This window comes from Equus asinus, chromosome 14, assembly GCF_041296235.1.
Source record: "Equus asinus isolate D_3611 breed Donkey chromosome 14, EquAss-T2T_v2, whole genome shotgun sequence".
Taxonomy (NCBI): Eukaryota; Metazoa; Chordata; class Mammalia; order Perissodactyla; family Equidae; genus Equus; species Equus asinus.
In genome coordinates, this window is record NC_091803.1 from 33,296,377 (window position 1) to 33,315,271 (window position 18,895).

The 18,895-nt window shown below is 33.6% G+C and overlaps 1 protein-coding gene across 7 annotated transcripts in view; it reads right to left on the reverse strand.

Annotated features, from left to right (window-relative positions):
- LOC106841718 (phospholipid-transporting ATPase ABCA3-like) overlaps window positions 1-18,895 on the reverse strand; it is a 217,997-nt gene that overhangs the window by 96,053 nt on the left and 103,049 nt on the right. For 5 of the 7 annotated variants that reach the window (XM_070484796.1, XM_070484794.1, XM_070484793.1 and 2 more), the window contains 2 exons: window positions 10,095-10,249; window positions 1,963-2,173 (listed from right to left, as the gene is read on the reverse strand). In XM_070484796.1, the coding sequence (XP_070340897.1) occupies window positions 1,963-2,173; window positions 10,095-10,249 (366 nt within the window). The remainder of the gene's footprint in view (window positions 1-1,962; window positions 2,174-10,094; window positions 10,250-18,895) is intronic. The other 2 variants (XM_070484798.1, XM_070484795.1) reach the window with 1 other exon arrangement.

The following is an 18,895-nucleotide window of genomic DNA, read 5'->3' on the forward strand; positions in this document are numbered from 1 at the left end:
GCCATGGAAAGCCTAACTGAGAATATATGTATATATTTTTTTTTTTGAGGAAAATTAGCCCTAAGCTATCATCCACTGCCAATACTCCTCTTTTTGCTGAGGAAGATTGGCCCTGAGCCAACATCCCTGCCTATCTTCCTTCATTTTATATGTGGGATGCCTGCCACAGAATGGCTTGATAAGCAGTGCATAGGTCCGTGTCTGGGATCCAAACCAGCGAAACTCAGGCCTCCGAAGCGGAGCACGTGAACTTAACTGCTGCACCACTGGGCCAGCCCCTCTGAGAATATAATTTTTGATTAGAGACCTTAAAGAAATCAAACTCTTATACCTAATTAGTGCTTAGTTAGCCTATAGAGAAAGTCTTTTCTGAACTTGGAGGAAAATCTCATACCTTTTAAATGTAAACGTTTTAAATGGTCATTGTATTTGAATTTATGTTTCTCATTAATATTTTTAGAAGTGACTAATAGGTCTTAAGCATAGATAGTCTGGTTTATTTACCTGGCTTATAGTAGGGAAGACACTATTATTGCATTTTACAAATGAGGCAACTAACATCCAAAGGATGAAGTGACTTACCTTTATTTACTAGCTACGGGAACCAAAACTACTTTTGGTTTACTTACAAAAGGATATGTAAATTGTTTTTCATTTCTCAGGAATCATGACATAATAAGCTTCTCAACTGTCTTGTCCTCTTAAGACTCTAATCAGTTGAAAATGCCTCCTTCTGCAGTGAGGCAAGGTACTTAGTGGGAGTTGAATGCTGACACCAACATGGAATTTCCTATGCCATCAAAGAAGCAAACACAAATCCTAGGCTTTTGATTAAAACATAAGAAGTCCAGTGTAAGCATATTTAAGGTTTAGCATCAATAAGAAGGGATCTGAATGTCCCAAAGTATTACAACTTTTAAAATATCTACTTACATACTATGTACTATTTTACCAATAATTAGTAAAATTAGTGAATGCTATGAGAAATTATTATAAATGATTTATTTATCAAAAGCATAGCTGTTTAAATCATGTGGCTTATAACCCAGGCATGCCCACTTCTGATGGCATGAATCTAATTTTGGATGTAGAACCCCTTAAAGTCAATTGTACAAACTCAGACCTGTAAGGTGAATAAACTTTGAAGAACTAAATGGGTATATAAATATGACTTTATATAAATTTTTGATATATCTGCGCCCAAGTTTTGTATTTTATAAAATATAGTTCTTATTTGAATATTAAATATGATATATAAAGTGGATACCATAGTAACTAGTATAGAGAAAATAATTAATGAGTTGAATGATCTCAAATACTGAATAAATGAATAATGAAGCAGTCCATCCTTAATTATTTCCATTTACAGGTATACTCTCCAATTTTAGATGTCTATTATTGTAATTTTAGCCCTCAATAATTCACTGTGTGATGTTTCAGTTTTATCTCCTAAAAAAGCCATATACTTATCAAAGTTAAGGACTGTTTTATTCCACTAATATGATTTCTTCATTCTGCACTACCTCCTTACTGTCAAATGCCACATTTTAGAGTTATGTCATCACACTGGGGATTTGATATTGGTTTGGCAAACAAGAAACTAGAATCAGAGATTATTGACTTCTCTACTTCCTCTCCTCATCAACCAATCAATTACTCAATAAAATAAATCTATCTGGAGGCAAACTGCATTCCAGGGACACAGAAAAATGTCAGTAGCATGCCCTTTGTAGGTTGATAAAAGTATTTCCTGAGTCTGAAGGTATGTGTTGGAGAACAAGTGATAAGTATATATAGGGAATATCCAGATTGCAAGGGACCTTAAAAATCAATTAGAATAGCTGAGACCTAATTAACAGGACAGAGGGAGTCACTGAAGTTTTGGCAAAATATAATTAAAATCATGTTAGAAGAATATTATTAAAGCATCAATATCCTAAGAATGATCAAAGAGAGAAAGACCATATATTTGTTTCAGGAAGACTGAAGAGCCACAGCACTGCAGGGTCCCCTTGACCATGATGGCAATGCGGTCACCCAGGATCTCAGCTTCATCCATGTAGTGGGTGGTCAGTAGGATGGTACGATTGTGTTTATTCTCCTGAAGGAGATCCCAGATGACTCTCCTTGAGACTGGGTCCATGCTAGATGATGGTTCGTCAAGTATTACTACCTAAAAACCAGAAGAACAATTCCATGACCATTGATAATTGATGCTATGCTACTTGTAGGATAACTTACAGTTCTAAGAGAATACATTTAAGCTAAGATACAGAGTCTAGACTAAAAATAGTGAGAAAAACTCTAGAAAAATAATAATAACAATCCCAAACCATATTATAACAGCTGAGCCAATAATGCAAATTCCTTCTGATTAACATAAGGCAATGTTCCTTTAAGATTTATGGTATCACAAATATCAACTCTCAGGTTTTTGTCAGCTGAGTTTTCTAGACGAGCTGGCAAGAACTCATTTTTAGTGCATTTCTCTTTCTCTTTCATTCTCTCCTTTTTAATACCTCAGAGTCCCCTAAAAGTGCTATAATGATGGAGAGTTTGCGCTTCATTCCTCCACTCAGTGACTTTGAAAAAGTATCACGCTTTTCTACCAGGTTAAAAGTAGACAGCAAGCGGTTAATTTCCATAGGATACACCTTTCGATGTAGTCTTTTTACCTAGAAAGAGGAGCCAGAATTTACATGGTGCATCCAACTTTATCTTCATTAAAGTTCTTAGATTATAACTTTTCTTATATATCTATATAGATAAATGAAGTTTCTTTCAACTATATCCTTAAAACATTTTACAGCAGCTCTTACATCAGCTATAAAAGTGTCTTCTTCCCATTGCCTCCCTTTATGTCTAAAGGAAAGTTCCTAAAAAAACAAATTTTCAGAATTTATAGACACACGAAGCTCATGAACAGAGGGAGAAAAGAAAGGTATCTGTAGCTTCTGGGTATTATGGAGTAAACATACACACCCTTTTATCTCCCACTCAAGTCAATTATGAAACCTGGAGAAATATAAAAAGTAAATATCAGCTGTTGGATCAGGAAGAACACCAGAATTTGAAGTACCACTGAACCAGTGTTGAGTTTACCATTTTTTCCATTCTGTATCCCCTAGCCTGAACTCAAAGTGATCCAAAGCCTGGAAATGAGCACTGTAGTGCAGGTAGAATGAGATTAAGGACAAACTCTCTAGTTCTGGCTAGAGGAGTGGAAAAGGGAAAACTCCTAAAGCTCTGAGAGAATGTGGGAGGGGCAATCCCATTTTTCCCTCTATTCTCTTGTGCCCTGGTTCATGGGAAATCTTGTGGCAGGGAGGGTGGCAAGAGTAGAAAAGAATGGGAATCCTGCAAGAGCCAAAACTCTGAGAGAGAGGAACATTCTTGTCAGTTCACTGGAGCTATGGCTCCAAGAGGACAAGGCCAAACCCAATTTCTTTTTACCACTCTCTCTGTCTTTCTGTCACTTGGATGTGGCACAATCATGAAAGTGGGTGATTTCTGGCTAGAGGGCTGAGAAAGGAATCCTGGGGAACCAGAAAATACTGGAAAGATAACAGGAGAGTGGAGCAGGAAAGTGACACCTTTAAAGTTGTTTATGAACTCATGTGTCTACCTCATCATTTGCTTACATGGATCTAATCCTATCAGCATACCAAGTTTAAAAAATTATGCTAATGAGAAAACCTCTACCCAGGTGTGAGCTGACCAATGGATAACACATACATGGTAGAGACTGGAATAGCACTGCAAAGACTTGGAAACTGACATTGGAACCACAGCCCACAGGAAGATATAAACAAGATGCAGAGTCTCATGAGGTATTGTTGAAAACATACAGGGTATAAACAAAAAATACTTGGCAAACAGAATCAAAAAATCTCAACTCATGTAGGGAAAGATAATCAACAGAAATCAATTAAAGGATGCCACAGATGTTGGAATGAATATAGAAAGTATCATCAACATATAGAAGATATAAGGAAGAAACTAATGGAAACTTTAGAACTAAATATCTAATAATTAAAATAAAAAGCTCATTTGGTCTACTCAGTAGCAGAATAGAAATGATAGAGGAAAGCGTCAGTAAATCGGAAGGTAGATCAATAGAAATTATCCAATCTGAACAGCAAAGGGAAGAATGACTGAAGAAAAATGAAAAAAGCCCAAAGGGCTTTTGCGACAACAAAATGTCTAACATTTATGTCACTGAAGTTCCAGAAGGAAAGAAGAAAGAGTATGTGGCTGAAATAGTATTTGAAGAAATAATGACTGAAAACTTCCCATGTTTGGTAAAACATACAAACCTACAGACTGAAAAAGCTGATTGAGCCTCACCCAGAAAAACTCGAAGAAATCCACACCAGACAAATCATAACCAAACTGCTGAAATGTAAAGACAAAGAAAAAATTTTGAAAGCACCCAGAGAAAAATGACAAACTGCCTATAGGGGAACAATTCAGGTATCTTCGGATTTCTCATCAGAAACCATCATATCCAGAAAGTGGAACAACATTTTGAAGTGCTGAAGGAAAAGAACTGTCAACCCAGATTTCTACATCAAGCAAAAATATACTGAGGAATGATGGTGAATTAGATACTTTCAGGTGAAGGAAAACTAAGAGAATTCATAGCCAAGAGTACTGATCTAAAAGAATTGCTAAAGAATGTTTTTCAAACAGAAGAGAAATGATACAGAAAACTTGGAACATCATGAGTGATAAAAGTACAACAGAAATGCTAAATGTAATAATTATTTTCTTATGATTCTTTAAACATGCTAGGTGGTTTTAAGCAAAAAACATAACATTGTCTGATGATGTTTTCAATATATGTAGGTATAATATATGACAACTTTAGTGTAAAGGGAGGAGGATGAGGAACATACAATGTACTAAGGTTTCTACATTCCAAATAAAGTTGGAAAATATTGATTCTAAATAACTGTGAAAAGCTAAGTCTGTATTTTATAATCCATAGAGTAACCACTAAAAACGTGTACAAGAGATATAATAAAAATCACAAAGACAAATCAAAATGGAATACTAAAAAATGTTCAAATAATTCCAAAGAAGACTGAAAAGGGAAAACAGAGGGAAAAATGCAGTAAAAATAAATAGAAAAGAAACAATAAAGTGGTAGACTTAAATGTAAATATATCAATAATTACATTACAAATAAATGGTCTAAACACATCAATTAAAAGATAGAGACAGATTATATAAAAGCATGATCTAACTATACAATGTCTACAGGAAACTCAAAGTTTAATGATATAGGTAGGTTTAAAGGGAAATGTTGGAAGTAGATATACTATGTGAACACCAATCAAAACAAAGTTGGAATGGCTATATTACTATCAGATGAGGTTGACTTCAAAGCAAAGAAAATTACCAGAGACAAAAGAGGGATATTACATATTGATAAGAGAATCATTTCACGAAGAAGACATAACAATCCTAAATGTGCATGCACTTAATGACAGAACTTAAAACACAGACAAAAATGAACAGAACTGAAATGATGAAAAGAAAAATATATGATTACAGTAGGAGATTTCAATACTCCTCACTCAGTAACAGAACTACTAGACAGAAATCAGCAAATAGAAGAATTAAACAACAACATCAAGTTTATGAGTCTATTTGATGTTTATAGAAAATTCCAACCAAACAGCAGAAAACATATTCTTCTCAAGTGCATATAGGACAGTCACCAAGATAGATCATATCCTGGGTCATAAAACCTTAGCAATTTTAAGTCATTCGAAATCACACAAGATTTGAAATCTTTGACCAAAACAGAATTAAACTTAAAAATAACAGAGAGAAAACAGGACAACTTTACATCACTTGGACATTAAAGGACATACTTGCAAATGATCTGTGAGTCACAGAAGCTGTTTCAAGGAATATAGAAAATATTTTGAACTGAATAAAAATGAAAATATAACAAATCATATTGAAACTTATGGATTGTAGCTAAAGGAGTGCTTAGAGGAAAAATCGTAGCAATAAATGCTTACGTTAGAAAGCAGAAATGCCTCAAATCAATGATCTGACCTTAAGAAACAAGAAAAAGAAGAGCAAAACCTCCAAATGAAGTAGAAGGAAGAATATAATAAATATATAAGCATAAACAAATGAAATAAAAAACCAAAATGCAATAGAGAAAAAGCAATGAAGCTAAAAGCTGGTTCTTTAAAAAAAATCATGAAAATTGGTAAAATTCTAGTACAAACAACAGAGAAAAAAAGAGAAGTACAACTTACCAATATCAGGAAGAAGAGAGGGTATTACTACAGACTCCACAGACATTAAAAGGATAATAAGGGAATACTACAAAGAGCTTTATGCATACAGTCATCAACTTAAATGGAATAGAGCAATTCTTCAAAAATCACTAAGTACCATAGCTCACCCAATATGAAATAAATAATCCTGTAACTATTAAATAAATTGAATTTTTTACAGCTTTATTGAGATATAATTGACAATTAAAAATTATAAATATTTAAGGTGAACAAGTTGATATATGTATATGTACATATATACGGATGTGTATATATAGATATATATACACACACACACACATTATGAAATTATCACCACAATCAAGCTAAGTAACATATCCATCACCTCACATAGTTTTCATTTTCTTTCTTTTTTTTTTGTGGTGAGAAACACTTAAGATCAATCCTCTTAGTAAATTTCAGTATACAATACAGTATTATTAACTATAATCTCATTCATGTACATTAGATCTCCAGAAATTATTCACCCTGTGTAACAGACACTTTGTACCCACTGACCAACATCTCCCCATTTATCCCTCCACCCCTAGCCCTTGGCAACTACCATTCTATTCTTTGCTTCTATGAGTTTGACTATTTTAGATTCCACATATAAGTGAGGTCATGCAGTATTTGTCATTCTGTATCTGGCTTGTTTCATTTAGCATGATGTCCTCCAGGTTCATCCATGTTGTCACAAATGTCAAGATTTCCTTCTTTTCTTAAAGCTGAATAACATTCCATTATATAGATATACCCCATTTTCCTTATCTATTCATCTGTTGATGGACATTTAGGTTGTTTCCATATCCTGGCTATTGTGAATAATGTTGAAATGAACATGGGAGTGCAGATATCTCTTCAAGATTCTGATTTTGTTTCCTTTGGATATATACCCAGAAGTGGGATTGTTGGATCATAGACTAGTTCTTAAATAAACTGAATTCATATTTAAAAACATCAAAAACATATCTCCAGGTTCAGATGGTTTTACTAGTGAACTTTACTTAATAGTTAAAGAAGAAATAAATTAAAATTAAAATTAAAATTAATTAAATAAATATAAATTAAATTAAACAATTCTTCATAAATTCTTCCAGAAAACAGAAAAAGAGGGAGCACTTCCCAACTCATTTTACGAAGCCAGTATTACCCTGATACCAAAACCAGACAAAGACAAAACAAAAAGAGGATACTAGAGGCTAACATCCCTCATAAACTTAGCTCTGAATGAAATATTATCAAACCAAATTCAGTCATGTGTTAGCAAAACCCATGACTAAGTGAGATTTATCCCACAAATGTAAGGCTGGTCAATATTTGAAAATCAATCAAAGTAATCTATCATGTTAACAGTCTAAAGAAGAAAAATCACATAATCATTAACAGATGTATGAAGAGTCTTTGACCAACTGCAACATTCATTTATTAAAAACTCTCAGCAAACTAAGAATAGAAAGGAACTTCGTCAAGGTGATAAAGGGTACCTATGAAAAAAATTTTTAATGGTGGAAGACAGAATGCTTTCCTCTTAAGATCAGGAACAAGTCAAGGATGCCCACTCTCAATAACAATATTCAACATCATACTGTTCCTAGCCAGTGCAACAGACAAGAGAAAGAAATAAAGAGCACACAGATTGGCACAAAAAACCAAAACTGCCCTTATTCTCTGATGGCATGATTGTCTCTATATAAAAGAAATCTACAAAAATCCCCTCCTAAACCTAATAAATGAGCTTAGCAAGGTCAGAGGTTAATAGGTCAACACACAAATATCAATCATTTTTTATGTAGAAGCAATGAGTAACTAGACATCAAAAAATTTTTAAAGCTCCAAATAATGAAATACACACACACACACACACATATTAACTCTGGTAATATGGTATTGGATCTATATATTGAAAACTAAAAATGGTGATAAAAGAAATCAAAGACCTAAACCAATGTAGAGACATACTGTGTTCAAAGATTTGAATTCTCAACATAGTAACAATGTTAATTATCTCCAAAGTGATATATAGATTTAATGTAATACCAATCAAAATCACAGCAGAATTTTTGTAGATATATAAAAAATAATACAAAAATTTATCTGGAAGGGCCAAGAAGCTATAATAGCTAAAACACTTTTTTAAAAAATATAGTTGTGAATAGTACTATCCGATATTAAGACATACTGTAAAGCTACACTAATCAGTTCAGTGTGGTATTTGCAAAGGGATATACACATAGTTCAATGGAGGAGAAAAGAGAGTTCAGAAATAAGTCCATATAAATATGGCCATTTGATCTTTGACAATGTGCAAAAATCATGAAAGCAGAGTGTTTTCAAAAAATGGTGTTAGAACAATTGGTCACCCAAATGCAAAAAAATGAACTTAGACCTAAACTTTACAGCTTTATATAAAGACTAACTCAAAATGGATCATAGATCTAAGTGTAACATGTAAAACTACCAAAATTTGGATGAAAATACAGAATAAAATTTTCATGTCCTGGGGTTAGGCATGAGCTCTAGAAAAGACAGCAAAGGCAAGATCCATCAAGAAAAAATGTGATAAATTAGATTTCAACATTAAAAAATTTCCTCTGCAAAAGACATTGTCAAGAAAATGAATAGACAGGCTACAGATTGGGGAAAATACTTGCAAAGCACATATCCAACAAAAGACATACATCCAGAATATACAAAGAACTTTCAAAAATTCAGTAATAAGAAAATGAATAACCCAAATTAAAAAAATGGACAAAGGGGGCCCAGCCCAGTGGCATAGGGGTTAAGTTCACAGGCTCCACTTCAGCGGCCCAGGGTTCACAGGTTTGCACCTGGGTGAGGACCTAGCACTGCTGGTCAAGCCATGCCGTGTCGGCATCCCACATAAAATAGACGAAGATTGGTACAGATGTTAGTTGGCTCAGCAATGACCTTCCTCAAGCAAAAAGAGGAAGATTGCTGACAGATGTTAGCTTGGGGCCAATCTTCCTCACACACACACATAAAAGGACAAAGGGCCTGAACATATATTTCCTCAAAGAGGCTATTAAAATGGCAAATAAGCACATGAAATATGATCAACATCATTAGCCATTCATGAATTGTAAATTAAACCCATGATTAGATACAACTACACACTTATTAGAATGGTTAAACTTAAAAAAGAAGTATTAACAATACCCAATACTAGCAAGGACGTGAAGCAATTGAAATTCTCATACTTTGCTGGTGGGGGTGCAAAATGGTACAGCTACTCTGGAAAGCAGTTTGGCATTTATAATATGATCCAGTAATCCTACTCTGAGAGTGATTAAAATTTATGTTTACATACAAAAAAAAAGCTGTACGTGAAATTCAGAACAGCTTTATTCATATGTGTGGAGCCTGGAAACAACCCAAATGTCCTTCAGTTGGTGTACTGTGTTACATCCAAATGTGAAATATTATTCAACAATTAAAAGAAACATATTACCTACTACACAACCATGGATAGATCTCATAGGCATTATGCTCTAAGTAGCTAATCTCTAAAGGTTACATACTATATGATTCTATTTATATGATAGTCTCAAGAAGACAAAACTATGGTGATGAAGGATAGATCAATGGTTACCAGGGGTTCAGGGGAAGAGGGATGACTACAAAGGAGTGGCATAAAGGAATGTTTTGGGGTGATGAAACTGTTCCGTATTCTGATTGTGGTGTTGGTTAAATGTATTAAAATTCATAGATCTGTACATTAAAAGAAAAAAGTTAAATTTACTATATAATTTTAAAAAATCTCTGACTTACCACAGCATAGAAAAAAAGGTGTTCTGATACTGTCAAGTCATTAAACAACAAGTCATGCTGTGGGCAGAAGCTCAAGTTTTTTCGAATCTCAATTATATTCTTCGAGATGTCATATCCATTAATATAGACCTCTCCTCTGGTGGGAGGGTAGCGACCTACAAGGAAGCAGAAGACATAACAAAAGCTGTGCTTTGGTGAGAACATAAGACGCTGCAAATCAGCACCTCAAATTCAGTCTACTGGTGGATTACTCAAAAGATTTAGCACCGTCTCCTGCATGAGAATAGTTCAGGAAAATTATAGTTACATCTGGGTGGTAGGATTAGCTAGCTTTTGATTTTCTTTCTTTTTCTTATCTTTTTTATACTAATTTTCTACGAGTATGGACTATATTGGAGATAAAAACATTTAAATAATTTGCTATCTTCCAATATATTTGCATTGTCATCAGCCAGTTAAGATATTTGTGAACCATGTTAGGTACTGTGTAGATGCTATGAAAAACATATCTGGAATATGTAACTTTTGTCCCCAAGAAACTTAAATATTAATAACAACCAGTCCAGATTTTGTGGGGAACTATTTGGTAATATGTAAAAAAGAAACTATAAAACCATTTAAACCCTATGAATCATTTATCCTGTTTAAAAATATATATCCTTTTGAAAATTGAGATATAGTTGACATGTAACATTCTATTAGTTTTAGATGTACAACATAACGATTCAATATTTGTATATATTGCAAAATGATCACCACCTAAGTCTAGTTAATGTCCATCACCATACATAGCTACAAATTATTTTTCTTGTGATAAGAACTTTTAAGATTTACTCTCTTAGCAACTTTCAAATACACAATACAGTATTATTAACTATAGTCACTATGCTGTGTATTACATACCCATGACTTATTTATCTTATAACTAGAAGTTTTTCTTTTTGGCCCTCAAATACCATTTAGCCCAGCTCCCATCCCTCACCTCTGACAACCACCAATCTGTTCTCTGTATCTATGAATTTGTTTTTTTAAGATTCCACATATAAGTGAGATCATACAGTGTTTGTCTTTCTCTGACTTATTTCACTTAGCACAATGCCCTTAAGGTCCATCCATGTTCTTGCAAATACCAAGATTTCCTACTTTTTAATGGCTGAATAATAATCCATTGTGTGTGTGTATATATATATTCATTGTGTGTGTGATCTATATCTATATGTTTATCTATATCACATCTTTATCCATTCACCATTAATGAGAACTTGCATTTCTAACATATTCCCAGGTGATGCTGATGATGGTGCTGGTCAGAGGACCATACTTTGAGAACCACTGAGTTAGGGTAAAGGCTAAACTGCCACATCAAAGAGGCCCCAAAGAAGTTTAAAGATAGAGATTTTGCATTCATATGATCATCCCAAAGTGAACAATCCAGTTGGTAGGAAGATCAACTCTACATTTTCTTTATTCATTCATCTGTTGATGGACACTTAGGTTGTTTTCATGTCTTGACTATTGTGAATAATGCTACAATGAACATGGGGATGCATATACTTTTTAGAGATAGTGTTTTCATTTCCTTCAGATAAATGCTCAGAGGTGGAATTGCTGGATTATATGGTAGTTATATTTTTAATTTTCTGAGGAACCTCCATACTGTATTCCATAGTGGCTGCACCAATTTACATTCTCACCAATAGTGCCCAAGGGTTCCCTTTTCTCCACATCCTCATCAATACTTATTTCTTTTCTTTTTTGATAACAGCCATTCTAACAGATGTGAGGTGAGATCTCATTGTGGTTTTGGTTTGCATTTCCCTGAGGGTTAGTGATGTTAAACATCTTTTCATGTACCTGTTGGCCATTTGTATGTCTTGTTTGAAAAAACGTCTATTCAGATCCTCTGCTCATTTTTTATTTGTTTTTCTGCTATTGAGTTATACAAGTTCTTTTTAATTTTTGGATATTACTGCCTTGTCAGATAAATGATTTGAAAATATTTTCTCCCATTCAGTAGGTTCCTTTTCATTTTGTTGATGGTTTCCTCTGCTGTGCAGAAACTTTTTAGTTTGATGTAGCCCTACTTATTTATTTTTGCTTTTGTTGTCTTTGCTTTTGGTGTCAAATCCAAAATATCATCACTAAGATTGATGTCAATGATCTTACTGTCTATGTTTTCTTCCAGGAGTTTTATGGTTTCAGGGCTTATGTTCATGTCTTTAATCCATTTAGTTAGTTTTAGTGTATGGTGTAAGATAGTTGTCCAGTTTCATTCTTTTGCATGTGGATGTCTAGTTTTTCCAAGACCATTTATTGAAGAGATTGTCATTTCCCCATTGTATTTTCTTGGCTCCTTTGTCGCAAATTAATTTACCATATATTTGTGGGTTTATTTCTGGGCTCTAGATTCTGTTCCATTGCTCTACATGTCTGTTTTTATGCCAATATCACACTGTTTTGATGACTATAGCTTTGTAATATAGTTTGAAATCAGGAAGCTTGATGCCCCCAGCTTTATTCTTCTTTCTTAAGACTGCTTTGGTTAAAAAACTGTATAGTTTTGTTTCTGGTTAGAGTTAAGTTGTTATCAGCTTAAATATAATAACTATAAAATATTTTATGTAAGCTCCAAGGTAACCACAAAGAAAATACCTATAGAATATACACAAAAGAAAAAGAAAGAAATCAGAGCCTGTCAATACAAAAAGTAATGATACGCAGAGGAAGACAGCAAGAATGGAAAAGAAGGACAAAAGAACTACCAGAAAGACAGAAAACAATTTAAAAATGGCAATGGTAAGTGCTTCCCTATCAATAATTTAACTGTAAAGGAACAGAATCAAAAATATATAAAGTGGCTGAATGGATAAAGTAACAATATCCAACTACATGCTTTCTACAAGGAACTCACTTTAGATTTAAGGACATACACAGGCAGAAAGTAAAGGCATGGAAAAAGATATTCCATGCAAATGGTAACCAAAGAGAGCAGGGGTGGTTATACTTAAACCAGACAAAATAGACTTTAAGTAAAATCAGTTGAAAGAGACAGAGAATAATATTATACAATGATTATATAATGATTTTATCATATAATGATAAAAACAGTAAAGTTGCGGGAAGATATAATAATTATAAATACATGCACCAACATCAGAACTCCTAAATATATATAGCAAACATTGACGGAACTAAAGGGAAGAATAGATAGAAATATTATATTGCATGGAGACTTCAATATCCCATTTTCAATAACAGATAAAATAACCAGATAGATGATTACCAAGGTAACAGCAGAATTGGATAACATAATAGACCAAATGGACCTAAGAAACCTTTTATCCAACAGCAGAAAATATACATTCTTGTCAAGTGCACACAGAACATTCTCCAGGATAGACCATATGTTAAGTCCCAAAACAAGGCATAAAAAATTTAAGATTGAAATAATACTAAATATCTTTTTAAACCACAAAAGAATGAAACTAGAAAGCAATAGCAGAAGGAAAACTGGACAATTTATAAATGTGGAAATTTAATTTTTGAAAAATCACATTCTTGAAAAAGCAATAGGTCAAAGAAGAAATAAAAAGAGAATTAGAAAATATCTTGAGTCAAATGAAAATGAAAACACAACATATCAAAACCTATGGGATGCAGCAAAAACAGTACTGAGGCAAGATTATATTGATCAATGCCTACATTAAAAAAGAAGGAAAAAAACAACCACCTAACTTTACACCTCAAGGAACTATAAAAAGGGCAAACTAATTCCAAAGTTAGCAGAAGGAAAGAAATAACAAGAGGTAGAGAATAAATAACCAAAATTGAGACTAGAAACACAATAGAAAAAAATCATTAAAATTATTTGAAAAGATAAACATAATTGACAAACCTTAACTAGACTGACGAAAAAAGTGGGAAGACAAACAGAATCAGAAATAAAAGAGACATTGCAACTTATGTCACAGAAATAAAAAAGATCATATTTGTAAACCATACATAGTTAACCCTCTGTATCTGCTGGTTTTGCATCCAAAGATTCAACCAACCGCCATATGATCCAGCAGTCTCACTTCTGGGTATTTATCCAAAAGCACTGAAATCAGGATCTTGAAGAGATATTTGCACTGCTATATTCATTGCAGCGTTATTTATAATAGCCAAGATTTGGAAACAACCTAAATGTCCATCTACAGATGAATGGATAAATAAAATGTGGTATATATACACAATAGAATATTATTCAGCCTTAAAAAAAGGACAGATGGAGTGATGTTAGCATCATGGTGACATAGATGTCCCTCATTTTTGTCCCCTACTCAACAAAAAAGAAATTCAGCATTCACCCACCAACAAAAGTGCTTCTGTTGGAGTTGTGGGATCCAGCACCATATGTCAAGGTACCTGGGAGAAGTCTTGCCCACCTGGACATTCGATAATAGGCAGACAGACCTCAGTACCAATGGTGGAACCTGGAGTAGTCTGTGAATTGGTTCCAGCCCTTCTTGGCCGTGGTCTGGGAGCACCTGGAGAACACTGACTTGGGCAGTCACCCACGAATGAGATAGCCTTTATGGAAGTCCAGGTTTACAGAAGAGAAGTTCCAGCATCCCGCTTGAGCAAAAAACATGAGTTTGCACACACTGGAGTGCTAAGAGGAACAGCTTGACTTTGCCAGCATCACTCCTTCCCCAAGACGGCACAGCTTAGGGTCAAAGGAGACCCTGGACTGTGACTTCTGTCATGGGAAAGAGGGAGAGATGTTGGTCAAAGGGTAGAAACTTCGAGTCAGAAGATGAATAAATTCTGGGGATCTAATCCACAGCATTGTGAATACAGTGAACAATACTGTATTATATATCTGAAAGGTGCTAAGAGAGTAGATCTTAAATATTTTCACCACAAAAAAAAATGGTAACTATGGGATGTGATGGAGGTATTAGCTAATGCTACAGTGGTAATCATTTTGCAGTATATAAGTCTATCAAATCAATATGTTGTATACCTTAAAGTTACACAATGTTATATGTCAATTATATCCCGGTAAAGCTGGAAGAAAAGAATGTGTTCCTTTTAGCAAAACTGCATTTGCATAAAAATTCCTAGAGGATTCATCATAACAAAGTCAATGTGTTAATGAAAATATTAGGAACAAGTAAGTCCCTAGGAAAAAAACCCCAAAAACTTAAATGGTCATAGATGTATGGGTTTATTTCTGGATTCTCAATTTGATTCCTTTGGTCTACAGGTTTATCCTTATGGCAGTAACATTATAGATTTGTTGAGATTTTCTATTTCTTCTTGAATTCATTCAGGTAATTCTGGTGTTTCTAGGAATTTGTCCATTTAATCTAGGTTATTTAACTTGTTGGTGTACAATTGTTCATAGTATTCTCTTATAAGCCCTTTTCATTTCTGTAAGGTTGGTAGTAATTTCTCCATTTCCATATCTGATTTTAGTAATTTCAATCTTCTCTTTTTTCTTAGCCAGTTTAGCTACAGATTTGCCACTTTCTAGAAATCTTTGTGAAAAACCAGCTTTTGGCTTTGTTTATTCTATTGTTTTTCTACTCTATGTTTTATTTTTCTCTGTTATAATTTCCATTATTTCCTTCCTTTGGCTATCCTTGGGTTTAATTTCCTCCTCTTTTTCTAACTCTTCAAGGTGTAATGTTAGATAATTGATTTGAAATTTTCTTCAATTCCAATTTCTCTTACAATTTCTTCTTTGTTCTCTTGGTCATTAAAGAATGTGTTGCTTAATTTACATAAACTTGTGAATTTCCCAATTTACTTTGTGCTATTTATATTTCTAGCTTGTTCCTTTGTGGTGGGAAAAGATATTTTGCTAATTTCAATCTTTTAAAATTTATCATGACTTGTTTCCTTGCCTAATGTATCATCTATCCTGGAGAATGTTCTATGTGCAAATGTGTATTCTGTTGTGTGGAGTGTTCTATACATATCTGTTCTGTCCAACCTGTTTAGTGTGTTGTTCAAGCTTGCTATTTTTATATTACTCTTCCCTGTTGTTGATCTATCTTTCTTTGAATTTGGGATATTGAAGTAAAATTTTGCTTCATATATTTTGGGGCTATGTTGTTTGGTGCATATATATTTATGACTTATCTTTTTGATGAAACCGACCCTTTAATCAATATATAATGTCTTTTATCTGTCTTTTTTTACAATTTTGACCTTAAGTCAACTTTGTTTGATATTATAGTGAACTCAGGTCTATTTCGGTTACTATTTGCATGCAATCTCTCTATCTTATAACTTTAAATCTATTTGTGTCTTTGGATGTTAAATTGAGTCTCTTGTAGACATTATATAGTTTGGTCTGTTTAAAACATCCATTCTCCCAATCTCTGCCTTTAGGCAGGATAGTTTAATTCACTTACATTTAAAGTTATTGCTTCTTAAAATTACTTTTATCATTCTGCTTTGTTTTCTGTGTGTCCTGTACTTATGTCCCTCACTTCCTTTATTACTGCCTTAATTTTCACTTAGTTGATTTTTTAGTGAACCATTTTGAGTCTCTTTTCATTTCCCTGGTGTACAATTTCTAGATATTTTATTTGTGGTTACCATGGGGATTATACATAGATATTAAATTTATTATAATTTAGTTTGAATAGATAACTACTGAACTTCAGTAGCTTATAAAAACCTTGTTCCTACACATCTCCATCCTCTCTACTCTATGTTGTCATAAATTACATGTTTACACATTGAGTGCCCCACAAAATAATTTTATGAATTTGTCTTTGAAACCACATATGAAAATGTAAGTTACAAACCAAAAATACAGTAATACTGGATTTTGTGTCTGCCTATACAATTACTTTCACTGGAGACCTTTATTTCTTCATGCTAGCTTCAAGTGACTGTTTAGTGTACTTCCATTTTTACCTGAAGGACTCCTTTTACCATTTCTTGTAATGCTAAATGTCATGCTAATGAACTTCCTTGGCTTTTGTTTATATAGGTATCTTAATTTTTCTTTTATTTTTGATGCACAGTTTTTCCAGGCAGAGCATTTTTGGCCAAAAGATTTTTTTTCTTTCAGCACTTTAAATATGTCATCCCACTACTTTCTAGTATCCATGATTTCTAATAAGAAATCATTTAGTAACTTTTGAGAATCCCTTGTATGTGAGAATCTCTTGTATGTGAGAAGTTATTTCTTTCTTGGTGCTCTCAAAATTCTCTCTTTGTTTTCTGACAGTTTGATTATAGTGTGTATTGATGTTGAATGCTTCAAGTTTATGCAGTTGGAGTTCAATGAGATTTTTGGGTGGGCAGATTTAAGTATTTCATCAAGTCTAGGAAGTTTTGGGCCATTGTCTTCCAATCTATTTCAACCCCTTTCTCTTTCTGCTCTCCTTCTTGGACTCCCCTGTTTGGTATATTTGATAGTGTCCTATGGGTTCCTTAGTCTCTGTCACTTTTCTTCATCTTTTTTGTTTCAGTTCTTTAGACTGGATAATCTCAACTGTCCTACTTTCAAATTCAATGATTCTTTCTTCTGCTTGCTCAATTCTGCTGTTTAACCCCTCTAATAAAACTTTCATTTCCCTCATTGTACTTTTCAGGCCCAGAATTTCTGCCTGGTTCCTTTTTAAAATTGCTACCTCTTTATTGATACTTAATTTTGTCCTCTGTCATTTCCCTGATTTCCTTAGTTTTTCTTCAGGTTTTCTTTAATTCTTTGAGTATATTTGAGACAGCTAATTTAAAGTCATTGCCTAGTAAGTCCTTTGCCTGGACTTCCTCAGGGCTGGTTTCTGTCAATTTATTTTATTCCTTTGAGTGGGACATACTTTCCTATTTCTTTGTATACCTAGTGATGTTTTGTTGAATGCTGGATATTTGAATATTGTAATGTGGTAAGTCTGCAGATTCTCTCCTCTCACCAAGGTTTTTGATTATTGAAGGTTGCATTCATCCATTTGTTTAATAATTTTTCTAATCTACTTTAATAAAGACTGCCTTCTTTGTCATGTGTGATTACTGAAATCTCTTGATCCTTTAGATTGTATACAGGTAGTGTTTTGACAGAGATTTCCTTGAATGCCAGGAGCTAAAGAACAAAACAAAATAAAACAAAACTCTTCCAGTCTTTACAGAGTGGCCTTTGCTAGGAACTCCTTTAACACTCACCAGGCTGCATTGAGCCTAGAGATCAGCCAGAATCATGGGGTCTTCTTAAGTCTTTCCTGAACATGCGTCTTGCCATAAGCATGCATGTGGCTTTCTAAACTTGTCACTTCCATAGTTTGCCTTTTCACTCTGTTGATTATGTCCTTTGAAGCACAGAAGTTTTAAAGTTTGATTTAGTCTTATTTGTCCATTTTTGCTTTTGGTATCCTAACTAATAAATCATTGCTAAACCCAATGTCATGAAGTTTTCTCCTCATATTTTCTTATACTAATTTTGTAGTTTTAGGTTTTATATTTAGGTCTCTATTTGACTTTGAGTTAATTTTTCTATATAATGTAGGGTAAGGTTCTAATTTCATCATTTTGCCCATTTGCAGTTTTCCTACCTCTATCTGTTGAAGAAACTACTTTTCCCATTGAGAGGTTTTGGCACCCTTGTTGAAGACCATCTGAATATAGACACCATGGTTATTTTCTTGGCTCTCTATTTCATTTCATTGGTCATATGTTTGCCTTTATGCCAGTGCCACATGATTTTGATTACTGTAGCTTTGTAATATGTTTCTAAATTGGGAAGTGTGAGACCTCCAACTTTCTTTTTCTTTTCAATATTGTTTTTGCTATTCAGGATT